We start from the raw sequence: 27,989 nt of genomic DNA on the forward strand, positions 1-27,989 counted from the left end.
TCAATATAATAAATCATTTATTTTCACACCTGAAGATACCTGTGCCTGTATGAGCCAATGAGCACACAGTATGAAATGTGTCCTTTTAAACTGTTTGTCTACCAGAGGAAATCACTTGTAATCCTAATAAGGAAGTCATTGTGAGACAGGAAGTGACCCGCTAAGATGTCCTGAGATAATGGGGAATCTCATTTGGATTTGCTCAACTCCTGTGTCCTCTCTCCTGCGTCCTCCCTCTCTCGCTTACTATATATGAAACAAGACTCTCCACTCGCACAATATTAGGCAAATTATGTTTACATGGGTGGAATCATAGAGATATATGTTATATATCCATGGGTGGAATCCCCAAAATAAATGTTTGAAGTGATAAAAAACGAATTTAGATAGTTGTGCAAGACATTTTATAGATAAAAGGATAAGTAGCATATCGTTTTTAAATGTTTGCATGCTTTTCTCCTTCAAGAAAACAACAGCTGATTCAAAGGGGCAGGTATTAAAATACTTCCGCGCTTGCCACCACGAGGATACTCTTGTGCTTCCTCTGCAGAAGTAGGTAATCGAGGAGGTGAGCAGGCTCCTTCTTTCGCCTACTAACGAATTGACACTCTCCTCCACCACTCGAACACTTATTGGTTTTCGGATCATGGAGAGAGGATGGAGGAGTCGAGGAGAGGACGAACTTTTGCCCAAATTAGAATCTCTCGATGTCTGACAGCAAGGTCCTGTCTCAGTCCAGACAGTCTAGATGAGCAATGTCCTGTCGTCATAGTAACTGCTCCATTGGAGAGTCACTTTCAAATATTTTCTTCTTTTGAAAAACAATCCTTCTCCCCTATTGTCCATAGCTATTTTCACACTTTGGAATGTCCAGAAAATCTGTGAGATCCCATTGGTTCAGCAATATGTCAGCTAGAAGATCAGTTTTCCCTATTGGATCACTGGCCCTCAGATCAGCTACTTTAAGTCACCTGACCAGCTAACGTTTCGGCCTCCCGAGGTTAAATATATTCATAGAGAGAGAGAAGCGGAGGAAGAAAGAGAAAAAATTGAGAAATGAGGGAGAAAGGAGAGAATAGATGTGACGTCAGAGAGCATTGCGTCTTTCTACCAAACTCCTTGTTTTGAAATGGCTAGCGTTGTTCTTTTGTTAGCATCATTAGCAGTGTTACTGTGTGGGCTTAGAAGCAAAATGGCTGAACGGTGTCAGTCAGTGGACTCTTGAATGTTGCTTCTCCGACTCATAGGTCACAAATCAAAATGACAAACGCATGCTCTAGTGATGACTCGTCCTATAGTACGCTGCTGTGAGTGATGATACCAATTTCTGTGGCACAGTCAGGAATTTGACATTGGGGTTCTTCTCGGCAGCGTTGTAATACGTCAACCTTTCACTCCAGTCTCAATGGCAGTCGCTATTACTTTGCACAGCTTCCTATCGCTGTGGCAACAGCCACAAATACTGCTGCTCATCCCCTCATTCTCAGACACAGATCTCTATGGCAGTAGCCATCACCATCTGGCTCTTGGTCTTCTCCCGGCCCGGAGAAGAGTGGTGCTGGCCAGGAGACTCCTCCTGAGGGGAATGGGTGTCAGAGAGGACACTCCTCTTCAGGGGCGCTGGGCGCAGGAGTGAGGTCGTCCCAGGGGGGGTGGAGGGCTCTGGGTGTCTGTGGGAGCGTGATGAGGAGGAAGACGAAGAGGAGTTGGAGGTACAGCTTGCGGAGCATACGCCAGACGAACTGGACCTCTCGCCTCTCTTGGCTCGGCAGGAGGCGCGGCGTCGGAGCTCGCTGACCAGTTCGTACTTGACAAAGCAGAAGACGTCCTTCACGCCGCAGCGCTTCTCAGGCTCGGCAGCGAGCAGCCGCTGGAACATGCGTAGGGCGTCATCGGTGAAGCGGCGCCACTGGGACGGGTAGGCAGCTGTGGGGCAACCCGCTCGCTGCCAGCGGCGGAATTCCTCGTAGAAGGCATCGGCGGGCAGCGCTGCCTCCCAAGGGAAGTTACCTGTCAGCATGCAGAAGACAAGCACACCGAAGGCCCACACGTCTAGACTGGTGGTCACCAGGAAGCCTTCGACACGACTGGCGCGGCACACCTCTGGCGCCGTGTACGGGATGGTGCCGCTCACACGCTTCACGCGACAGCCCACGCGCCGTGTCATGCCGAAGTCAGCCAGCTTGATGCGTCTGCACTCACGGTCGAAGAGGAGCACGTTCTCGGGCTTGACGTCACGGTGCACCAGATTCTTGCTGTGCATGAAGTCCAGAGCCAGACCCAGCTGCTGCATACAGCGCTTCACCATCTCCTCCGGAAGACCAACCTACAAGGAGGAGGATAGGAAAGGAGGAAGGAGGGAAGAAAGAAATAGGGGTGAACAGATTTGTTTTAGTGTACAGTGGAGGGGAGGAAAACTAAGTGCAATAAATTAAATGACAAAGAAACCGAATAGGGGTGTAGAGGGAGTAAAGTGGGACAAAATAGGTTTTGTTAAGCATTATATTTGCACTCAGCTTTAACAACCTAGAGTAAGAACCTTTGAGTCAAAGGTAGCCCTCCACTGAAAAGCACTGGAATTAAACGAGAGCCTTACAGTACACACTAAAGGAGCATGCAGCTCAAATCTGAGTAGGGACTTAGACAAGGCTCCAATCCCAGAAGGGCTTGTTAAAACCACATTGCTTTGAAACACTGCGCTTGATTGGCTAAGGTGTGGGAGAACAGTGATTGGTGGGCAGATGATAAGCATGATCCAGAACAGTACCTGGGGGGGAATGATGTCGAACAGGTCTCCCGCGGGGGCGTACTCCTGTCCGAAGACGTAGCTATCCTCGGTCTCGAAGAGTACATCCAGGACTTTGATGATGAAGGGGCTGCAGCTCAGTGTGCCCGTCAGGCTGTACTCCCTCAGGAAGCTCTTCAGCTTCGTCTTGCTCTTTGTCACAAACTTCAGAGCCATTTTGGTGCCTGATATGTTCACACAGAGAAGAACAGAATGAATGAATGAATACTTGAATGTCCCATGGGAAAAGATGTTTGGCAACACTTCAGAAGACAGACTGTATCAAAATACTGTACAGTATCAGAGCAATATTTTAGAGTCAAGGCAAATGTATAAACTAAACTGACATTTATTAAGTGAATTGAACTAAATATGCCAGTGCAATCTGATTCTGTGTATCTGAAACCTCCTCCACTCCCCTCTCTGTACCAGCTGCCTCTGTGCTCTGAAACACACCCTCAGCTGTTGACTAAGCACACAGCTGTGCAATCAGGGCTTCTTAGAAAGCTCCCACTGCACTTTAACCCGGTCTAGTGCCCTCTTCACCTTAATGGCATGTAACCTTTTAATGAACTCTCAACCTAAAGAGCCTTTTCACCCTAAAGTCTTACACTATCGTGACCTTTGACCTCACAAACACTCTGTCACTGTGGTGCCCAGTTTCATTGAACTCTTGATTTAGCCTACATTCTATTGCACCATCTGGCTCTCTGGTCCTGTTGTGGTATGACCGTGTAAACTCTATTGAAACCTTTGCTCCCAACAATGTCCCTTCGCCACACCCATGCATTTCCTCTGACTCACCCTGTGTGCGGTGTGCCACCAGGTCCACCTTGCCGTATGTGCCCTTGCCCAGCTTGCGAATGTGCTCGTAGTGTTTGGCCACATCTGCAGCCGACAGGGAGGTTATGGCCAGAGCCTGCATGTCCTCCACAGGCACACCGCCACCACCGCAGTAGCCAACCTTGGAGGTGGGAGAGCCCCTGCCGCTGCCCACCTGGCCCGGCCCCGACGGAGACAGAGACAGGCTCGCCTTGACACTGTGGGGCACACTGGGGACAGAAGAGAACACACAAACATAAGATTATGTCATGTCTGAGACAATAAAGAGTAGGAGAGTTTCCTGCTAAATACAGCAAGCTTATTGGCGATCCCACACACACGTGACAACTTTGACTTAGTTTGTGTGTGTGTTTGTGTGTGTATGCGTGTGTGTGTGCTTGTTTGCCTATGTGCAAGTGAATGACTACACTGAGGTGAGAGCTATGATCCCTTATTGATGTCACATGTTAAATCCACTTTAATCAGTGTAGATGAAGGGGAGGAGACAGGTTAAAGAAGGATTTTTAAGCCTTGAGTCATGGATTGTGTATGTGTGCCATTCAGAGTGTGAATGAGTAAGACAAATTATTTAAGTGCCTTTGAACAGGGTATGGTAGTAGGTGCCAGGCGCACCTGTTTGAGTCAGTCAAGAACTGCAACGCTGCTGGGTTTTTCACGCTCAACAGTTTTCCGTGTGTATCAAGAAAGGTCCACCACCCAAAGGACATACAGCCAACTTGATACTGTAGGAAACATGGTGCAGCATCCCTGTGGATGCTTTTGACACCTTGTAAAATCCGAATTGAGGCTGTTCTGAGGACAAAAGGGGCTGCAGCTCAATATTAGGAAGGTGTTCCTAATGTTTTGTCCACTCAGTGCATAACCGACAGGTTCGAGTACATCTTCATTTGCATACAATCAATGCAGTGGCAGGGGAGCAGAAGGGGATTGGGTTGTGTGCCTGGTAGTGGAGGCTGGTGGGAGGAGCTATAGGAAGACAGGCTCTGTGTAATGGCTGGAATGGAATTAATAGAATGGAATCAAACATGGTTTCTATATGTTTGATGTGTTTGATACGGTTCCATTGATTCCATTCCAGCCATTACAATGAGCCCGTCCTCCTATAGCTCCTCCCACCAGCCTCCTTTGGTGCCTGGTAAACATATTGGACATAGAGTCCCTCTGGGAAGTTAGACATGGGTCTTAGACTGGGTCTAAGGGTCGCTGATCTTCTAGGAACTCATGCAGATAATATTGACCTTGACAGTACACGAAAATGGAGCTGGGCAGTTGGATGTAGGGATAGAAACAGCTGACACAGAAATGGTAAAGACAGTGGTGGATATAATGTAATAATAATAATATAATCCAGATTATATTCAAGTGCCTTTTCCAATAGAAATGCATTTCCATACAATCGATAGCGTGAAGGAAGAAAAAGGGATTACTTTAGTTGTGCCCAGTAAATATATTTGGCTTGTAGTGGCTCTGGGCTAGCTGCCGACTCAATTTGCTGAACCCTGAAAAAGTTGTCGCTGAGATGTTTGGTAGTACTTTGCAATAGGGCGGACTGACCATTGGAGGACATTGTGGTCGTATAGGGCATCAACACTTTATTACACTCTATGACACAATAGATAAGCTTATTCGGAATGCAAGGCTGACCTAAAAAACAAACAAATGTATTCATCTCTACCATTGTCATTATGTGTGACTGTTTGTACGTGCTGTGTGTTTACTTGTACTGTACACACAGATAGGGTTATTGATAAGGCAAGGCTGATCTCACATGGAGATGTCGTCTATTGTGCATGAATATCAACACACACACAAACCCCAACAGTGTGTACTTCACACAGAGCTGGAACATTGGAAAGCGAGCACTCTGGCTCTCTCTCTCACACACACACAGACACACACAAGTTCACTGAAGGCTCTTTCTCCTCTCCCTCCCTCCACAGCCCAGCTTTTTGTTCTTCCTCTCGTCCATTTGAGATTACTCAGCTATATCTTATGAGAAGAAAGTAATAAATATTGTAAGATGAATTAGAGGGAGGAAACTGAAATAGGACACAGCTATTTGGAGCCACCTTAATTTCTAAGACGTTCACATTTTGTATTTGTTTTTGTTTAACCTTTATTTAACTAGGCAAGTCAGTTAAGAACAAATTCTTATTCACAATGATGGCCTACCCCGGCCTCCCCTAACCCAGACGACGCTGGGCCAATTGTGCGCCGCCCTATGGGACCCCCGATCACGGCCGATTGGGATACAGTTCGGGATCGAACCAGGGTCTGCAGTGACGCCTCTCAGGAGCCATGCTGAGAATAAACAAGGCCAAATGATAAAAGTGTGCCTCGCTAAATATCTTCCATAAGAACACAAATACTAATTTATCAGTCACGATTAGAGAGAGATATATAGACATACTGTAAGTCGCAGCATGTCTTCTACCTAGGAGTGAAAACTGTATTGCACATTGTCTATGCAGTGTATTTATTTTTTTATTTCACCTTTATTTAACCAGGTAGGCTAGTTGAGAACAAGTTCTCATTTGCAACTGCGACCTGGCCAAGATAAAGCGTAGCAATTCGACACATACAACAACACAGAGTTACACATGGAAGAAAAAAAAACATACAGTCAATAATACAGTAGAACAAAAGAAAACAAAAAGTCTATATACAGTGAGTGCAAATGAGGTAAGTTAAGGCAATAAATAGGCCATGGTGGCGAAGTAATTACAATATAGCAATTAAATACTGGAATGGTAGATGTGCAGAAGATGAATGTGCAAGTAGGGATACTGGGGTGCAAAGGAGCAGGGTAAATAAATAAATACAGTATGGGGGTGAGGTAGGTAGATAGATGGGCTGTTTACAGATGGGCTATGTACAGGTGCAGTGATCTGTGAGCTGCTCTGACAGCTGGTGCTTAAAGCTAGTAAGGGAGATATGAGTCTCCAGCTTCAGAGATTTTTGCAGTTCGTTCTAGTCATTGGCAGCAGAGAACTGGAAAGAAAGGCGGCCAAAGGAGGAATTGGCTTTGGGGGTGACCAGTGAGATATACCTGCTGGAGCGCATGCTACGAGTGGGTGCTGCTATGGTGACCAGTGAGCTGAGATAAGGCGGGGCTTTACCTAGCAGAGACTTGTAGATAACCTTTAGCCAGTGGTTTTGGCGACGAGTATGAAGCGAGGGCCAACCAACGAGAGCGTACAGGTCGCAATGGTGGGTAGTGTATGGGGCTTTGGTGACAAAACGGATGGCACTGTGATAGACTGCATCCAGTTTGTTGAGTAGAGTGTTGGAGGCTATTTTATAGATTACATAACCGAAGTCGAGGATCGGTAGGATGGTCAGTTTTACGAGGGTGTGTTTGGCAGCATGAGTGAAGGATGCTTTGTTGCGATATAGGAAGCCGATTCTAGATTTAATTTTGGATTGGAGATGCTTACTGTGAGTCTGGAAGGAGAGTTTACAGTCTAACCATACACCCAGGTATTTGTAGTTGTCCACGTATTCTAAGTCAGAGCCATCCAGAGTAGTGATGCTGGACAGGCGAGCAGGTGCGGTCAGTGATCGATTGAATAGCATGCATTTAGTTTTACCTGCGTTTAAGAGCAGTTGGAGGCCACGGAAGGAGAGTTGTATGGCATTGAAGCTCGTCTGGAGGTTAGTTAACAGAGTGTCCAAAGAGGGGGCAGAAGTATACAGAATGGTGTCGTCTGCGTAGAGGTGGATCAGAGAATCACCAGCAGCAAGAGCAATATCATTGATGTATACAGAGAAGAGAGTCGGCTAGAGAATTGAACACTGTGGCACACCCATAGAGACTGCCAGAGGTCCGGACAACAGGCCCTCCGATTTGACATACTGAACTCTATCAGAGAAGTAGTTGGTGAACCAGGCGAGGCAATCATTTGAGAAACCAAGGCTGTCGAGTCTGCCAATAAGAATGTGGTGAGCCTTGGCCAGGTCGATGAATACGGCTGCACAGTGATGTCTCTTATCGATGGTGGTTATGATATCGTTTAGGACCTTGAGCGTGGCTGAGGTGCACCCATGACCAGCTCTGAAACCAGATTGCATAGCAGAGAAGGTACGGTGGGATTCGATATGGTCGGTAATCTGTTTGTTAACTTGGCTTTCGAAGACCTTAGAAAGACAGGGTAGGATAGATATAGGTCTGTAGCAGTTTGGGTCTAGAGTGTCACCCCCTTTGAAGAGGGGGATGACCGCGGCAGCTTTCCAATCTTTGGGAATCTCAGACGATACGAAAGAGAGGTTGAACAGGCTAGTAATAGGGGTTGCAACAATTTCGGCAGATAATTTTAGAAAGAGAGGGTCCAGATTGTCTAGCCCGGCTGATTTGTATGGGTCCAGATTTTGCAGCTCTTTCAGAACATCAGCTATCTGGATTTGGGTGAAGGAAAAATGGTGGGGGCTTTGGCAGGTTGCTGTGGAGGGTGCCGGGCAGTTGACGGGGGTAGGGGTAGCCAGTTGGAAAGCATGGCCAGCCGTAGAGAAATGCTTATTGAAATTCTCAATTATAGTGGATTTATCGGTGATAACAGTGTTTCCTAGCCTCAGAGCAGTGGGCAGCTGGGAGGAGGTGCTCTTATTCTCCATGGACTTTACAGTGTCCCAGAACTTTTTTGCGTTAGTACTACAGGATGCAAATTTCTGTTTGAAAAAGCTAGCCTAAGCTTTTCAAACTGCCTGTGTATATTTGTTCCTAACTTCGCTGAAAAGTTGCATATCACGGGGGCTATTCGATGCTAATGCAGAACGCCACAGGATGTTTTTGTGCTGGTCAAGGGCAGACAGGTCTGGAGTGAACCAAGGACTATATCTATTCCTAGTTCAACATTTTTTGAGTGGGGCATGCTTATTTAAGATGGTGAGGAAGGCACTTTTAAAGAATAGCCAGGCATCATCTACTGACGGAATGAGGTCAATGTCATTCCAGGATACCCCAGCCAGGTTGATTAGAAAGGCCTGCTCGCAGAAGTGTTTTAGGGAGCGTTAGACAGTGATGAGGCGTGGTCGTTTGGTCGCAGACCCATTACGGATGCAGGCAATGAGGCAGTGATCCCTGAGATCTTAATTGAAAACAGCAGAATTGTATTTGGAGGGCGAGTTAGTTAGGATGACATCTATGAGGGTGCCCGTGTTTACGGATTTGGGGGTTGTACCTGGTAGGTTCATTTATAATTTGTGTGAGATTGAGGGCATCAAGCTTAGATTGTAGGATGGCCGGGGTGTTAAGCATGTCCCAGTTTATGTCACCTAGTAGGATAAGGGTACGGCTAAAGGCTATACGAACTGGCCGTCTAGCACGTTTGGAACAGAGTGTAAAAGGAGCAGGTTTCTGGGCACGATAGCATAGATTCAAGGCATAGTGTACAGACAATGTCACGTTCTCTATCTTCAAATTCCCTCCAAACCCTCAAGCTGCATACTGGACCCTATTCCAACTAAACTACTGAAAGAGCTGCCTCCTGTGCTTGGCCCTCCTATGTTGAACATAATAAACGGCTCTCTATCCACCGGATGTGTACCAAGCTCACTAAAAGTGGCAGTAATAAAGCCTCTCTTGAAAAAGCCGAATCTTGACCCAGAAATTATAAAAAACTATCGGCCTATATCGAATCTTCCATTCCTCTCAAAAATTTTAGAAAAAGCTGTTGCACAGCAACTCACTGCCTTCCTGAAGACAAACAATGTATACGAAACGCTTCAGTCTGGTTTTAGACCCCATCATAGCTGCACTGGACCTCGGCGTTACTCTGGACCCTGATTTCTCTTTTGAAGAACATATCAAGACTGTTTCAAGGACAGCTTTTTTCCATCTACGTAACATTGCAAAAATCAGAAACTTTCTGTCCAAAAATTACGCAGAAAAATGTATCCATGCTTTTGTTACTTCTAGGCTGGACTACTGCAATGCTCTACTTTCCGGCTACCCGGATAAAGCACTAAACAAACTTCAGTTAGTGCTAAATACGGCTGCTAGAATCCTGACTAGAACCAAAAAATTTGATCATATTACTCCAGTGCTAGCCTCCCTACACTGGCTTCCTGTTAAGGCAAGGGCTGATTTCAAGGTTTTACTGCTAACCTACAAAGCATTACATGGGCTTGCTCCTACCTATCTTTCCGATTTGGTCCTGCCGTACATACCTACACGTACGCTACGGTCACAAGACACAGGCCTCCTAATTGTCCCTAGAATTTCTAAGCAAACGGCTGGAGGTAGGGCTTTCTCCTATAGAGCTCCATTTTTATGGAATGGTCTGCCTACCAATGTGAGAGACGCAGACTCAGTCTCAACCTTTAAGTCTTTACTGAAGACTTATCTCTTCAGTAGGTCCTATGATTAAGTATAGTCTGGCCCACGAGTGTGAAGGTGAACGGAAAGGCTGGAGCAACGAACCGCCCTTGCTGTCTCTGCCTTGCCGGTTCCCCTCTTTCCACTGGGATTCTCTGCCTCTAACCCTTTTACAGGGGCTGAGTCACTGGCTTACTGGTGTTCTTCCATGCCGTCCATGGGAGGGGTGCGTCACTTGAGTGGGTTGAGTCACTGACGTGGTCTTGCTGTCTGGGTTGGCGCCCCCCCTTGGGTTGTGCCATGGCGGAGATCGTTGTGGGCTATACTCGGCCTTGTCTTAGGACGGTAAGTTGGTGGTTGGAGACATCCCTCTAGTGGTGTGGGGGCTGTGCTTTGGCAAAGTGGGCGGGGTTATAGCCTGCCTGTTTGGCCCTGTTCTGGGGTATCATCGGATGGGGCCACAGTGTCTTCTGATCCCTCCTGTCTCAGCCTCCAGTATTTATGCTGCAGTAGTTTATGTGTCGGGGGGCTAGGGTCAGTCTGTTACATCTGGAGTATTTCTCTTGTCTTATCCGGTGTCCTGTGTGAATTTAAATATGCTCTCTCTAATTCTCTCTTTCTCTCTTTCTGTCTTTCTCTCGGAGGACCTGAGCCCTAGGACCATGCCTCAGGACTACCTGGTATGATGACTCCTTGCTGTCCCCAGTCCACCTGGCCGTGCTGCTGCTCCAGTTTCAACTGTTCTGCCTGCGGCTATGGAACCCTGACCTGTTCACCGGACGTGCTTGTTGCCCCCTCGAAAACTAGTATGATTATTATTATTTGACCATGCTGGTCATTTATGAACATTTTAACATCTTGACCATGTTCTGTTATAATATCCACCCTGCACAGCCAGAAGAGGACTGGCCACCCCTCATAGCCTGGTTCCTCTCTAGGTTTCTTCCTAGGTTTTTGGCCTTTCTAGGGAGTTTTTCCTAGGGAGTTTTTCCTAGCCACCGTGCTTCTTTCACATGCATTGCTTGCTGTTTGGGGTTTTAGGCTGGGTTTCTGTACAGCACTTTGAGATATCAGCTGATGTACGAAGGGCTATATAAATACATTTGATTTGATTTGATTTGGTTCCGCGCCATGGATCATCACTGGAGGCTTTGTGCCATGGATCATCCCTACAGGCTCCTGGCCATGGATCATCACTGGAGGCTTCGTGCCATGGATTATCACTACAGGCTCCGGGCCATGGGTTATCATTACAGGCTCCGGGCCATGGATCATCACTGGAGGCTTCGTGCCATGGATTATCACTGGAGGCTTCGGACCATTGATCATAACTGGAGGCTTCCTACGGGGAGCTGGAACCGGTCTCACCAGACTGTTGAGACGCACAGGAAACTGGGTGCGCAGAGCAGGCACAGGGCACACTGGGCCGTGGAGGCGCACCGGAGGTCTGGAGCTCAGGGCTGGCACACCCTGTCCTGGCTGGATGGTCACTGTAGCCCAGCAAGGGCGGGGCGCTGGTACAGGACTAATAAGGTTTGTGCTGATGAATGGTGTTACCGTGCGTAGAGCTGGCGCAGGATAACCTGGGCCGAAGAGACGCGCTGGCGACCAGGAATGCTGAGCCGGCACACTTCTTCCTGGCTCACGGCCAACTCTAGCACGGGAACTGTGAGGAGCTTGCACCGAGTGCACCGGGCTGTAAGTGCGCACTGGCGACACAGTGCGAATCACCGCATAATATGGTGCTTGCTCGGTCACTCGCTCCCCACGGTAAGCACGGGGAGTTGGCTCAGGTCTCAACCCCGACTTCGCCAATCTCCCCGTGTGCCCCCCAAATAATTTGCCGCTGCCTCTCGGGCTTCTGTTGTTGATTCACCCCGGTCCAGCTCGTCCTCCCAGTCAGCGCACGCTGCTTGGCCTTCTTGTGGTGGGTTATTCTATCACGTTCTCTATCTTCAAATTCCCTGTCATATATGAGCCAAGGCGCAGCGTGTCGGTAATTCCACATCTTTATTTGAAGAAAACCGAACCAAAACAATAAAAAGGTAAACAGCAAGAAACGTAACGCAACTGTGGCGTGTATACACACAACATGCACAGAAGTAATAATAACCCACAAACACAGGTGGGGAAAAGGCTGCCTAAGTAAGATTCCCAATCAGAGACAACGAATGACAGCTGCCTCTGATTGGAAACCATACTCGGCCAATAAAGAAAAAACAACATAGACATACAACACATAGAATGCCAACCCCATGTCACACCCTGATCTAACCAAACAGAGAAAAACGACTCTCTCAGGTAGGGCGTGACAGACAAAGGTAAGGTAGGATGTGAGTACATTGGAGGTAAACCTAGGCATTGAGTAATGATGAGAGAGATAGAGTCTCTGGAGACGTTTAAACTAGGTGATGTCATCGCATATGTAGGAGGTGGAACAACATGGTTGGTTAAGGCATATTGAGCAGGGCTAGAGGCTCTACAGTGAAATAAGACAGTAATCACTAACCAGGACAGTAATGGACGAGGCATATTGATATTAGAGAGAGGCATGCATAGCCAAGTGAACATATGGGTCCAGTGATTGGTTGGGCTGACTGGGGACACGGCGATTCAGACAGTTAGCAGGCCGATGCTAACAAGCTAACAGTTAGTAGGCCGGGGCTAAACAAGCTAGCACTTAGCAGACCGGGGCTGGCAAGCTAGCAGTTAGCAGACCGGGTTAGCAAGCAAGCAGTTGGCAGACCGGGGCTAGCAGTTAGCAGACCGGGGCAGGCAAGCTAGCAGTTAGCAGACTGGGGCTAGCAAGTTAGCCTTTGGGGGAAGTTGCGATGGGGGTAAGTCTGTTTTTGCCTCTTCGTGCGGAGACGTCGATAGACCTGTTGTGGAATTAGTAGGGTTCCAAGTAGCTCTAGATTGCTAGCAGGCCGGTTAGCAGAATGGGCCTTCAGCGGACGTCGCGCCTGAGGGGCCTGTTGGAATCCTCGGGCAGATTATGTCGGTATATAATAGGTCCGTTAAGCTCTGGTTTGAGTCACGTTGTTCGAACTGGCGAGAGCTTTCTGAGCTAAAGGTTAGCTGATGACAGCTAGCAATGGTTTGATGACTGATAGCTGGTAGGTAGTTAGCTGGCTAGCTTCAGTTGAGGGATTCCAGATTCGAAGTAAATAGATCCACGCCACATTGGGTGAGGCGGGTTGCAGGAGAGTATTTAGAAGTTGAGGTTTAGGAAAATATTTTTTAAAGATATGCGAAGAAAAGGATGTAAAAATATATATACAAGGGACACGAAATGACAAAGACGTCTGACTGCTACGCCATCTTGGATTTATATCTATTTTGCTCATTTGTTGCTATCAAAAAACAGCTTTGAACAGGTTTGGTTCAATTGCCCAAATAGCCTTTGAAAGTTAGAAACAGATTGACTAGACCGGATCCCCCATCCCGCTCCTGATCCATCAATCATAATGAATGTTTGTTTACTGGCTCTCCTTCAGCTCTAGCTTGCTAGTTGCAGCCACCTAGGGCTCCACGGGGGAACATGTAACGCTCCGGCATCAAGTCTAATCGCATTACTCAGCCTCCACTAAGACAAAAACACCCCCGAACCAAAGACTCTGCTACCTCATTTCCTTTGCAGTGTATGATTAAGAGACCCAGAATGTGATGAGGGGAAGAGATACATCAGCTGCAGCCTAAAGTTCTAAATGGGAACCAGGAAATGGGAACCTGCAAAGTGCTTTGTGGGTGTGTTGATGGAGGGTTATGTGTGAGTCTGGGTTTGAATGAATGTGTGTGTGCATAAGTGTGTGACTGAGCTCAGTTTGCATGTGTATTGGTTTGTGTGTGAGCGTCTGTCTATGTGTGTCTGTGCACTCATTTGAATATGTGTGTGTGCCCCCATACACACAGTCCGGCAGTGACACTATCAAAGGGCCATTGTGTTTTCTATCTCTCCCAGAGAGCAGCTGCGACGCTGCATGAGGGAGGCAGAGCTTCTCCACCGGGTCTCTTTCCTCACGACTCAGCGTAAATGTTCAGTTAAGGCCACATGCCACACTGTGCTCCCATACTGCTCTCTGATCCCACTCTGTCTTCAGCAGCTATAAAAGAGTGGCACCATGGATATATACGGATTTCACGGGTGTGAGATCCTTATGTCCCTTGCTTTATTGAGCCAGTGTATATCATTAAAATAACTGAATAGAGTCTACACACTCAAATGATCCATACACATATGTACATTTGAAGTCGGAAGTTTACATACACCTTAGCCAAATACATTTAAACTCAGTTTTTCACAATTCCTGACATTTAATCAGAGTAAACATTCCCTGTCTTAGGTGAGTTAGGATCACCACTTTATTTTAAGAATGTGAAATGTCAGAATAATAGGAGAGAGAATGATTTATTTCAGCTTTTATTTCTTTCATCACATTCTCAGTGGGTCAGAAGTTTACATACACTCAATTAGTATTTGGTAACATTGCCTTTAAATTGTTTCACTTGGGTCAAATGTGTTGGGTAGCCTTCCACAAGCTTCCCACAATAAGTTGGGTGAATTTTGGCCCATTCCTCCTGACAGCTGGTGTAACTGAGTCAGGTTTGTAGGCCTCCTTGCTCGCACACGCTTTTTCAGTTCTGCCCACACATTTTCTATATGATTGAGGTCAGGGCTTTGTGATGGCCACTCCAATAGCTTGACTTTGTTGTCCTTAGTCCATTTTGCCACAACTTTGGAAGTATGCTTGGGGTAATTGTCCGTTTGGAAGCCCCATTTGCGACCAAGCTTTAACTTCCTGACTGATGTCTTGAGATGCTTCAATATATACACATCATTTTCCTCCCTCATGATGCCATCTCTTTGGTGAAGTGCACCAGTCCCTCCTGCAGCAAAGCACCCCCACAACATGATGCTGCTTCACGGTTGGGATGGTGTTCTTCGGCTTGCAAGCATCCCCTTTTTCCTCCAAACATAACAATGGTCATTATGGCCAAACAGTTCTATTTTTGTTTCATCAGACCAGAGGACATTTCTCCAAAGTGTACGATCTTTGTCCCCATGTGCAGTTGCAAACTGTAGTCTGGCTGTTTTATTGCGGTTTTGGAGCAGTGGCTTCTTCCTTGCTGAGCGGCCTTACAGGTTATGTCGATATATGACTTGTTTTACTGTGGATAGAGATACTTTTGTGCCTGTTTCCTCCAACATCTTCACAAGCTCCTTTGCTATTGTTCTGAGATTGATTTTCACTTTTCGCACCAAAGTACGTTCATCTCTAGGAGACAGAACTCCTCTCCTTCCTGAGCGGTATGACGGCTGCGTGGTCCCATGGTGTTTATACTTGCATACTATTGTTTGTACAGATGAACATAGTACCTTAAGGCATTTGGAAATTGCTCCCAAGGATGAACCAGACTTGTGGAGGTCTACAATTTCTTTTCTGAGGTCTTGGCTGATTTCTTTTGATTTTCCCATGATGTCAAGAAAAGAGGCACTGAGTTTGAAGGTAGGCTTTGAAATACATCCAGAGGTACACCTCCAATTGACTCAAATGATGTCAACTAGCCTATCAGAAGCTTCTGAAGCTATGCCATCATTTTCTGGAATTTTCCAAGCTGTTTAAAGGCACAGTCAACTTAGTGTATGTAAACTTCTGACCCACTGGAATTGTGATACAGTGAATTCTAAGTGAAATAATATGTCTGTAAACAATAGTTTGAAAAATTACTTGTGTCATGCGCAAAGTAGATGTCCTAACCGACTTGCCAAAACTATAGTTTGTTGACAAGAAATTTGTGGAGTGGTTGAAAAACTAGTTTTAATGACTCCAACCTAAGTGCATGTAAATTTCCGACTTCAACTGTATCTACTTAGATCAAAACACTTAAATAAAGGTATGTTAGTTAAATAATACAGTATGACTGCCATTAAAATGGGTGAGCAGATTGCAGTGAGAGATCTATTCCAGTTTCTCATTCCCAATTCATGTCATTCTTAGCACCTCTGAACCTTCATTGCTCTAGACCAGTGGTACTCATTACGTGTCCCGCAGTCCGCTTGCGGTCCGCAAGCCCTTAATTTCCGACTCACAGTGATTTTCCGATTTTCCATTCATAATACATAACAATGATACAATTTCAATTCAATGTGTTTAATGCAGGCCTGAATCACTTCATTGAATATATCTATTGTTCCCTGGATGGCAGATAGATGGCAGTATAGCACAGCTGTTGAACAGTAAGGCCGAAATAGAACATTTGCCGAAATAAAACGCAACTGCTCAGCTACAGCAACCGACACATATCAGTTTGCTACTAGCTAATTTTGCAGTCTGGCGACATGGATCGATTTATTGTAAAAAAGAAACGTAAATCTATTGACAAAGAAAATGAGGGGGAAGAGCTGGAGAATAACGTGACAGCTATGAACAAACAACCACCAGAGAACCAGGAAAATGAGGAAGATGGCGGCGGGGAAATGCAGCTAGCTAACATAGCTAACATAGCTAATGTGGCTTCGATGGCTAAGAGAAGGAAATCGACCAAAAGTTCCAAGAGAAATGGACAGACAAGTATTTTTTTGAACTGCATGATGGGACCAGCTCACTTTGTCTTATTTTCCCGAAGGCAGTCAATAGTTTTAAAGGAGCAAATGTAGAGTGACATTTCCAGTCACATCATGCCAACTTTGACAAAACATATCTGCCACAAAGCAACATCGGAAACAACAAAATAGCGCAGCTCAAAGGACAATAACAAATGATGGACAGATCTAGCACTGTTGCAGAGATTGCTTGGATATTCGCGAGAAACAAGGCCTTCACAGACGCGGAAATTGTCAAAGAATGTTTTTTTGGCCTCAGCCAAAATATTGTATGCTGATTTCACAAACAAGGAAGCTATTTTAAAGCAAATTAAGGGACTGCAACTCTCAGACTCGACAATAACAAGACGGATAGAAGACATTGACGAGGACATCAGTAAGCAACTGATAACTGACATATCCGTGGCGCTGTGTTTTAGTATTGCGCTTGACGAAAGCACTGATGTAAGTGACATTGCCCAATTATGTGTTTGGGTCCGCTTCCCTCAAAATGAGTCGTTCAGAGAGGAACTTCTATGTTCACTGCCTCTTTAGGGACAAACACTAGGAGAGGATATTCTGAAAGTCCTTGTTACATTTTTTGCTGATAATATTGACTGGTGAAATCTGGCATCTGTGTGCACTGACGGTGCCCCAAACATGCGAGGAAAGGAGAAAGGACTCATAGGTCTGATGAGAAAGAGAGAGGATATTCCCGAATTTGTTACGTTTCATTGTATCATTCATCAGGAAGCACTCAAAGACTTACAGAATGTGATGCAGAAAGTCGTGTGCGTGGGTGAACATTATTTTTGCGAGGGCACTGAATCACCGGCAATTCCGCGAGTTGCTGGAGGAATGCCAGACAGAATACGACGACTTGATAATTGACAACAAGGTGAGATGGCTGTCTCGTGGCAGAGTTTTTGGAAAGATTTCTCTCTCTCCTCCCTCAAATCCGTGAATTTGTTGCAAGCAAGGGGAGAGAGGAGTCAGAGCTGGATGATCCACAGTGGATATTAAAGCTTTCTTTTTTAACTGACATCACCTGCCACCTGAACATGGTGAATCTCCAGCTCCAAGGGAAAGCTAAAACTCCGGGCAAAATGCTGAGTGTGGTCACAGCATTTCAAAATAAAATCACCACACTGTTTGTTTGACAGACAGTTTGTTCATTTCCCAAAGCTCAGAGCAGTCACCACATCCAACCCAGACATACTGCAACATTTTAGCTATGATGCATTTGTGCGTGTGTTGGAAGAGTTGACAGAGTTTGAGTCAAGATTCAAGAATATCATGGAGTTCGAGTTTTTCAACTTCATTGAGAACCCCTTTCATGTGCCAGTGTCATCTCTGACCCCAGTCATCACAGCCCTCTGTCCTGACCGTGCTGGAATAGAGAGTGAGATAGTGGAGCTGCAGGCACATGACAAATTGCAAGGTGAACTAAGATCAGGTGTTACACATTTCTGGAGCCTTGTGTCAGACACAGTGTATCCACTTCTGAAGCAGTGTGTGCAAAAGGTGACACAATTTTTGGTCAGCACTTATTCACGTGAAGCAACATTTTCAACAATGAACATTGTGAAACAAAAACAGAGAAACAGACTGACCAATGCACACCTGGATTGCCTCACAAGGATAACAACAACAGACTACACATTTAGAATGAATTCAGTCAAGGAGCAGAAGGGACATTTTCGCTCATCCAACTACTGAGGTAACCCTTAATATGGGTCTTATACATGTGATGTAGCCTATTTGATGTGTGTATGTATATATTTGTGAAGTGCTGTACATCAAATCAATTGCATGTGCTCTATTGCTCTGAATTTTCTCTCAATTGATAATTGATAATATTGGAAGAAAAAGTACAACAAATGAAAGATCTGTGCGGCCCTCTGAATAATTGTCTCAACCCAAAGTGGCCCCCTTACAGAAAATAGCGAGTAACACTGCTCTAGACTCTAGAGATCACCACATGCAGCCATTAGGTATTTTCTGCAATGTTTCCTGTGCTGTGAACTGCAAAATGACCTCTAGCAGCCATCAGCGCAGAGGTCGTCTACTTCGCTAACCCTAACAGATAAGACATCCCCTTTAAAGCCCAGAATGCCCTAACAGACAAAAACATACCATTTAAGGTCCAGAATAGTCCACACTAACAGACAGAAGAAACTGCGTGAACAACACACACACACAAACATTTCTGCTAAATTGCAAAAACTGTATTATTATATTAAAATGGTCTACAGTAACAGCCTGGACCTCCATACGCCCAGACACGAGATGGCTAGTGAAATAGCCAGACGACCTTTACTGAACAAACTCTTGGCTTGAGATGAGAATAGAGATGAACCCTGCGAGACTAATGCCAAAATGTTTTATTTTTTGTTTCAGTTTGTATGGCTGGGACACTCAAGGACTTTCACATTCTTGTGAAGCCAATCCAGCATTGCTTTGGCTGTATGCTCGGGGGTCATTGTCCTGTTGGAACGTAAATCTTTGCCCCAGTCTAAGGTCGTTTGCACTCTGAAGCAGGTTCTCATCAAGGATTTCCCTGTATTTGGCATTCATTGTTCCCTCTATCCTTACCAGTCTCCCAGTCCCTGCCGCTGAAAATCATCCCAATAGCATGATGCTGCCACCACCATGCTTCACAGTAGGGATGGTGTTAGACGGGTGATGAGCTGTGCCTTGTTTTCTCCAGAAATAGCGCTTTGCATTCAGGCCAAAATGTTCAATAGTATCATCAGACCACAGAATATTTTGTCTTATCTCAGAGTCTTTCACGTGCTGTCATGTGCCTTTTTCTCAGGAGTGGCTTCCATCTGGCCACTCTCCCATAAAGCCCAGATTGGTGAAGTGCTGTAGAGACTGTTATCCTGGCCAAGGAACTCTGTAGTTCTGTTAGAGTGGTCATTGGGTTCCTGGTCAACTCTCTGACCAAGGTCCTTCTTGCCCGGTTGCCCAGTTTGGGCGGACAGCCAGCTCTAGGCAGAGTCTGCGTAGTTCCATATTTTTTTTAAATTTTCATATGATGGAGACCACTGTGCTCTTGGAAACGGAACACTCTAGAAATTGTTTATGTAACGCCCTGGCCATAGAGAGGGTTTTTTGTTCTCTATTTTTGGTTAGGCCAGGGTGTGACATGGGTCGGCATTCTATGTCTGTTTTTCTATGTGTGGGATTGCTTTGTTTCAGCCGGGTATGGCTCCCAATCAGGAACAGCTGTACATCGTTGTTGCTGATTGGGAGTCATACTTAGGCAGCCTGTTTTTCCTTTGGGTTTTGGTGGGTGAATATTTTTCCTGTTTAGTTTTGTTAAACCTGACAGAACTGTTGCTGGTCGTTTTTGGTTTATTTTTGTAAAGTGTTCATTCGGTCCATTAAAATGATTCATGATGAACACATCCTCCGCTGCACCTTGGTCTCATTTTGACGACGGCCGTTACAGTTTAATAGCCATCCCTAGATTTATGCCTCATCCCAATTATATCTTGGAGATCTACGGACAGTTCCTTGGACTTTATGGGGGTATATTTTCTGCTCTGACATGCACTGTCAACTGTGGGACCTTATATAGACAGGTCATGTCCAAACAATTGAATTTACCACAGGTGGACTCCAATCAAGTTGTAGTGACATCTCAAGGATGATCAAAGAAATTGGATGCACCTGAGCTCAATTTGTAGTGTCATAGCAAGGAGTCTGAATACTTATGTAAATAAGGTATTTCTGTTTTTTATTTGTAATAAATGTGCAAACATTTCTGAAAACGTGTTTTCACTGTGTCATTATGGGGTATTGTCTATAGATGGGTGAGGATTTTTTAAATCTATTTAATCCATTTTGAATTCAGACTGTAACACAACAAAGTGTGGAAGAAGTCCAAGGGTATGAATTCTTTCTGAAGGTACTGTATGTCTCCTTTGTTCTTTACTAAACTTAGCGTTGTTTTGTGTAAAGATTGTTTTGTCTTGAATCTATAATTGATCCCTCGTGCCTCATCTCATCCTTTTCCCATATTCACTGTAATGTTCTATCTGTACAATATTGGCCTCGTGTTTGAGTGCCTATTCATCTCCATTCATCTCAACATGAGAACACATCAATAATTAGGCTCTTTTGTCTTTCATATTGGTGTTAAATTAAAGGCCCAGTGCAGTCAAAAATATGATTTCCTGTGTTTTATATATATGTCCACACTATGAGGTTGGAATAATACTGTGCAATTGTGAAAATTGATGATGCCATGTTAGTGTAAGAGCTGTTTGAAAAGACCGCCTGAATTTTAGCCTGTTTTGGTGGGACTGAGTTTTGGTCTGCCTGGTGACATCACCAGGCAGTATATTAGTTAATAAAACAATGGGAAAGAGAGTTTCAAACCTCTCTGCCAATAACAGCTAGTTTTCCGTTTTACCCTCCCCACGTTTTACCCTTAACCTCCTCTCCCCACGCACTGGGCACAGATGTCAGTGCAACGTCTAGTTTTGATTTACATTTGGTTGAGTTGTCAACTAACATGAATTCAATGTGAAATCAACCCAAAAATACGAAATTCCCTTACGTTGATGCGTTTTTGCAAATTCAATTAGTTTTCCACATCATCACCAAAGACATCATGCCCATAGGGGACACAGGGGCACATGCCCACTCAGATTTGTCCTGTTTAAAAAAAAAATGGTATTCGTATTTTTGGTTGTTGTTTCTCTGTAATATTACTAGCCACCTAGCAATTTTATGAAGTTGCCTTTAGGTAGCCCAGATAGGTTCCCAATCTCGCAACCTCATAACTAGCTACCAAGAAGCCATTTCAGGCTATCAATCAAGTTAGAGTAGCTGGCTTGTCTAACTATCTTAGCTGGCATGCCTGCTGGCAAGGTTGGTAGACTTTAGAAAAGCAATTACTAAATGTACTGAATAAGATTCACATTCCTTTCAATCATTTACAATTTTTGCAAAGATGCAGAGAAACATATTTAGTTTAAAAAAACAGTCAGGAGGATACAGACAGCTCAAGAGGTATGCTTAGATATGCAGAACAATATACTTTTTTACATGGAATTAAGCATAACGATTTTGTCTCTAGATAGCAGGAAAAAGCTGTTTCAGATTTTTGAAAAATGATGCCCCTGGTCATCACAATGAATTTTGGGTTGAAATGACTGGAAACAATGTTGATTCAACCAGTTTTTGTCCAGTGGGCACTCCCAGACAGTCCTAGCAAAATTCTTGCTTGAGAAATTGCTCTTTGCAAAGAAGCTATTTTTGTAAATTTTTGACCATTTTAATTGAAAACAATCACAGTAGGGTACTTAATTGTTACACAGAAATTATTTGATATTGAGATAAAAACGGCTGCATTGGACCTTTAACATTACATTTCCATGGGAACCGTCTCCCCTGATAATAGACGCAGCTTGGCAACTTCTAGTGGACAACTCTCTCTTAGACTTTAATACTGCAGTAGGGATCTCATCTTCACAGTAGCATCCTATACTCTGAGTCTGGCCATTTAATTAAAACTGTTTGAATAACGCAATCAGAGTTAATTGTAGCCTGTGAGAAAAAAGTTCATTCTGTGATGAAGGTCATGTCATAAGCTTGAGTTGAGGCGAATCAACCGATATAAAGAATATTTTAAAAAAAAGCTTAATTTAAACGCTATGGTGAATTGCCTGTAAACTGGGGCACTACTTTGGACAGCTCACGTTATTCAATCATAGCTGTATTAATGTCATCATTAGGTCTACTTTATCTGCTGTGTTAGAGTGGTCAAAAACCTTCAATGAAATGAAACAACATGGCCGCTCTTTACATTCCATTCTGAGGAAATGGCCTACTGATTCTAAAAAGTGGGTGTCTGACACAGCAAATGTCCACACAGCAAATCAATATGGAGAGTTTGCGCTCTTCATAGGTTCTAAAGTCCACCTTCTCAATTCCCTCTTCTCTATTCTTGAGAAATGTAAACAGGAGACTAATGAAAGAAATAATTTGATTTCATAGTCTGACTCACTTCTCTCTCCCAGGCCCTAATGGACTCTACCTTTTGTCTCAGCTGAAAATTCATAATCTCTCACTCACACACGCGCGTGCATGTCGGTAGGTGCCACTTTCTATTACAGCATATTGGATGACCGTCATTCATATGACATTGATAGGTGATAGGACTCACATTTGCCGTATACCCATCATGCGGTTGCTACAACCTAGCCTACAAATAAAAGTTCATAATGTAGGTGCACAGGTCGAGAGACAAATTGAAGTAATCAGGGTGACAGACAGTGACACGTTCAATACCGTTTTGCACACTCTTGCCTGTATCTAGCTGATCTGAGGGGTAATCATTAGTCCAAATAGTTGCATTCCGTTTTGCAACTAAAACGAGAGTTTCTATTGGACAAATTCAGGTAGGTTCATCCAAGTTTCGTTTCACTTGCTTCTGTTTAAGAAATGTTTTGCAACCGAATCAGCAGAATGAATACACCCCTGATCACCCGCACACACATTTCACTTTCATAGGAACCACATACAGCATCATCACTTTGCTCGTTGTGTAATTCTTTCTCGCATCTACGCACTCTCCTCCTCCCAGCTTTTCCCTTCACTTGTGGATTTCAGTGCACAACACAACGAAATATAGCTAGCTCTCTCCCTCTGCTGCATCTCCTTAATTTTGAAAGATAAATGAATTTGCTCAAAATTGTTAAACTATTGTCCTTCTCTCTCTTGAGTCAACAACTCACCATACTGCAGTGCTAGCTAGCTGTAGTTTATGCAGCTTATGCTTCCGTTAATAATAGAGTAATTTTCTGAACCTTTGATTGCGTGGACAACATTTCAGTTCATGCTGCAAGAGCTTTGGTAGGTTGGAGGACGTCCTCTGGATGTCGTCATAATTACTGTGTAAGCCTATGGAAGTGGGTGAGAACCATGAGCCTCCTAGGTTTTGTATTGAAGTCAACCTACCCACCGGAGGACAGAAAATAGCTGTCCTCCGGCTACACCATTGGTCTACCCTAGAGGGTGCTGTTGAGCCTACTGTAGACCTTCATTGCAAAACAGTGTTTTAACCAGTTATTACTGACCATCCTACCGATCCTCGACTTCAATACCCTACTCAATAAATTGGATGCAGTCTATCACAGTGCCATCCGTTTTGTCACCAAAGCCCCCATATACTACCCACCACTGCGACCTGTACGCTCTCGTTGGCTGGCCCTCACTTCATACTCGTCGCCAATCCCACTGGCTCCAGGTCATCTACAAGACCCTGCTAGGTAAAGTTCCCCCTTATCTCAGCTCGCTGGTCACCATAGCAGCACCCACCTGTAGCACGCGCTCCAGCAGGTATATCTCTCTGGTCACCCCCAAAGCCAATTCCTCCTTCGGCCGCCTCTCCTTCCAGTTCTCTGCTGCCAATGACTGGTACGAACTACAAAAATCTCTGAAACTGGAAACACTTATCTCCCTCACTAGCTTTAAGCACCAGCTGTCAGAGCAGCTCCCAGATCACTGCACCTGTACATAGCCCATCTATAATTTAGCCCAAACAACTACCTCTTCCCCTACTGTATTTATTTATTTATTTTGCTCCTTTGCACCCCATTATTTCTATTTCTACTTTGCACTTTCTTCCACTGCAAATCTACCATTCCAGTGTTTTACTTGCTATATTGTATTTACTTCGCCACCATGGCCTTTTTTGCCTTTACCTCCTTTATCTCACCTCATTTGCTCACTTTGTATATAGACTTATTTTTCTACTATATTATTGACTGTATGTCTGTTTTACTCCATGTGTAACTCTGTGTTGTTGTATGTGTCAAACTGCTTGCTTTATCTTGGCCAGGTCGCAATTGTAAACGAGAACTTGTTCTCAACTTGCCTACCTGGTAAAATAAAGGTGAAATAAAAAAATAAAACATTTGGTGACGTGAATATGTTTAGTATAGTTTCAACTTAAAGAAAATAAAAAAGGAAATTCACTGAGTAGGATGGTCCTCCCCTTCCTTCTCTGAGGGGCCTCCACTGTCACACACAAACGCACTGTATCACAGTTTGTGAGCACCGAGGACATGCTTAAGAGGAACAACAAAACACTTTATTCAATATAACCTCAATAAACACCCTGTTCAATTGGAGCGCCCTGTGAGTGAGTGTTATCTAGCTCCGCGGTCCACCACTCAGTTGTAAATAACTGAATCATCTACCATAACAGCACGCGTGCCAGTAGAGCCAGGTACGAGGAGAGCCAGCTACAGTAGCACTCCTCAGTTCTCCTCACACAGGCCCGTAACCTTGGAGACTTCCTGCTGGCCGGTGATTGGACAGACCAGCAGCCGGGGCCACATCCACTCATTTTGACAAATCACCTTCACTCTGCTGATCCGGCTCTCTCTTCTCTGTCCTCCACCCCCCCACTGAGCCTGTGGGCCGTGCGGGCGCCACTTGACTCCCTCTCTCTTTCTCTCTCTCATGCCTGCCTCAACACCTGCTGCTGCTGCTGAGAGCTGTCAGGGACGGTCAGGGACGGTCAGGCACAGTAAGGCATCACCTCGCCACCACGCGGAGAGGGACTGGACAACACGGACCGCAGCACAGAGCGGTAACCCTACCCGAGGGTAAACACCCAGAGAGCAGTCAACTGTCCATCTATTATTGCTCTATTGTGAGCAGAGCAGCTAGATTCAAAGAAACTACACAGTCTGCTACTGCTAACTACAATGGATTGAACTACAAGGATGTAGTGCACCATTCAACATGAAATGACTAGTCTACATCATACAAAAGCAATTATCAAAACAGTAGAGCCACACAAAACCACTCAACAGACAAAAAGCTGTGCTCAGCCAGCCAATAGGAAAATATACTGTATACCCCCTCACCCTGTGTGCACACTACAGTGTAGGAATGTTTAATGTCATGACTGACACTATAGGATTGAGGACATGAAATGGGAGCGAAACACAGCAGCCTTCCCCAAGGCAGGGAGGATAATTAATCTCTTTGATATGAAATGGAAGGGTAACCGTGACTCCACAGCTGTACTGACAACAACTGTAGTAGACTAGAGTCTAGAAGAGTCTAATACAGGCTGGGAGAGAGACACAGTTTGGCTGTATTATGATGAGGAGGATCTAAAGAGAAACTTGGCCATTGGCTGGAGGGGACCACTGTAACCAGAGAATCAGGCCTTGATGTATTACCATGACGATGGGGGGATTCTACCGCCAAACACCAACCCTGTGGTGACATCAGGCTGGATTGATTGCTGAGGCTGCTGTGATCGCTGAACCAGATGGGCTGCAATCTAATCAAGTCCAATCCTCTCACTCGTTCCTTCCCCTTTCCTCTGGCCTCATTGACTTCGGATGGGATGCCGCCGCTGTAGATGCCGCTGATCTAACATCACGCCTTTCCATTCAGTTAAGCACATCAATTTATCTGCCACCAAAGTGTGTCATGATTTACCAGCCCACCAGGTCTCTCGTGTCCAACCTGCCCCCTGTCTACCCGCTACACAGGGCATAGGCTATACAGTAGGTGTACTGCTCAGTGCACTGTGTTAATTGCCAAACAGGGCAGAGTGGTGTGCATACTGTCGACAGTACAGCGTGTTCTATTATATATATGGTACGCTACAGTGTCTGATAGGCTACCATGAATTATACAGTATGGGATTTAACTATTTTCCAGTATATAGAGTGAAAATGTAGTGTGATTTATTCATATAGTCCAGTAACATACTGGCTTCACAAAGTTGTTAAAGAACACTTTACAAAGCTGTTAGTGAACAATGGTCCTGTGATTGCCCTGCAAGGTAAAGGAAGTAAAGGCTTTATCATCAAGCAATAAATGGTGAGTAAAATGAATGTCCAACTCTTCACCGTCATCATGTTCCATTACACCCCAGAAGGCTCACTGCTTTTATTGTTTTTTGTTCAATAAAGTCAGACACTCATTTAAATGTATTACATGCCATTATCAGTGAGATATTAACGCCACTAACCAGAGTGTACACTCGCTTTATGGTGCTTCCGAGTGCCCATTTTGTTACTCTGTTAGTGCATAATGGTGCTAAATAACAAATGCAAAGTGCTGGCTGGGAAAGGAAATCCTGCCTGATTTAAAATGTACATGCACTATGGAAATGTGTGGAGGGAAACTCAATCACATCCACCTAGAGAGAAACACACATTCAAGTTCACCTGGAGAATATACTGAATAGCCCGTCTACCTTGAAGGTATGCCTGTGCTCATCAAATCGTTTTTATTGTAAAAAAAAAAAAAAAAAAAAAGGAGATAGGTACAATAGAGACAATTTTGAACCTTTTCCTCAAAGAAAACATATTGCATAGGTGAATAGTGAAAGCCTGGTGAATATGGTTCTTCAAATCTATGTGAAATAATGATCACAATTTGTTGAATGAATAGTCCACAATCCACTTGCAAATAAATAAAGTCCACTGAAAATCTTTAGAGACTAGGCTACACTAAAAATTATGCACATAGCCTAAAGCACAATACATAGAAACAAACAAGCAAACACAGACTGACCAATAAATAACGGTTCATTGCGTTTATGATTCAAGTTGCCATTGCATCATATTTCCCAAGATGTATGCATATGCTAATGATCTGTGTTTGTGATAATGAAGTCCAATCAGAGGTTGTAACTTAACTCACCTGCTGGCGACCTGTCTGTCTCCTCCATGGTCCTGCATTTGCGCAGCGCGAGGAGCCCCTGCGCTCTTCAACTGACCGGTTGATTCACCGGGGTTTGGTGGCAATAAACCGACGAGATCTCCTGTTTTTTTTTAACTATTCTATTTTAAATGAAATGAATCGTATTTCAACATCAACGAATGAGTCCATATATGAAAGTTTTCTTTTTAAACTGCAGTTGTGTTTTTGTTTCAATTATGCAGGGTTCTCTTGTCTGAAAAATGAATAGCCTATAGTGTGAACTGACTTCGGGTCCGTCTTTGTGTCTTGTTTTCTCGTCTGTGTTGGTAGTAATTCTCTGTTCGGTTCCGTGCGTAAAGGCGCTCTTCTATTTAGGGTTATTCGGTGCCAATGGAGAATTGACTCCGTTATCTTCTATGGTTTGGCGATGGTCGGTAAGATTGCCCGTTCGTCTCTCGAAAGCGCACATCCACCCTCAACCTGCGAGGCAACTAGGGGCGGGTGTGTGTTTATCTTTCGCTCTTCTTGGGGTCTGTATGACCCAATTCAACACCACACCAAATCCATTCATTTGCACCATACTTTTCAGCCTGCGTGGAAAATGACCCGACTCTCTATCTGCACCTATTCACAGTTTCTCCATTTGTCCTCTTTGAATCAGGGTGCTATTGTTGCTTTTCACTCTCCCTTTCACAACTGTTCCCAATCTCTCTGCTGCTTAGCACTACCAGCCAGCTCTTTCATTGTTCCCCTCCCGTCTCGTCGTCTCC

The 27,989-nt window shown here is 44.7% G+C and overlaps 1 protein-coding gene across 1 annotated transcript; it reads right to left on the reverse strand.

Annotated features, from left to right (window-relative positions):
* Nucleotides 1-27,988, reverse strand: sbk1 (SH3 domain binding kinase 1). Its single transcript, XM_014158895.2, has 4 exons — nt 27,220-27,988; nt 3,590-3,837; nt 2,768-2,970; nt 1-2,326 (listed from the first exon to the last, which is right to left on the reverse strand). Exons 1-4 carry the CDS (start codon nt 27,255-27,257, stop codon nt 1,484-1,486), a joined length of 1,332 nt encoding a protein of 443 aa, XP_014014370.1. The 5' UTR covers nt 27,258-27,988; the 3' UTR covers nt 1-1,483.
* Nucleotide 27,989: the final 1 nt, after the last annotated feature.

Source organism: Salmo salar, chromosome ssa19, assembly GCF_905237065.1.
Source record: "Salmo salar chromosome ssa19, Ssal_v3.1, whole genome shotgun sequence".
Classification (NCBI taxonomy): Eukaryota; Metazoa; Chordata; class Actinopteri; order Salmoniformes; family Salmonidae; genus Salmo; species Salmo salar.

Bases quoted from the DNA above. Each gene is read 5' to 3' on its own strand.
- sbk1 (XM_014158895.2), bottom strand. From the start codon at position 27,257: ATGCAGGACCATGGAGGAGACAGACAGGTCGCCAGCAG. The intron at 3,838-27,219 runs GTGAGTTAAGTT...TTCTGTCCCCAG, and splicing joins GACAGACAGGTCGCCAGCAG to TGTGCCCCACAGTGTCAAGG. The intron at 2,327-2,767 runs GTACTGTTCTGG...TCCTCCTTGTAG, and splicing joins TCGACATCATTCCCCCCCAG to GTTGGTCTTCCGGAGGAGAT.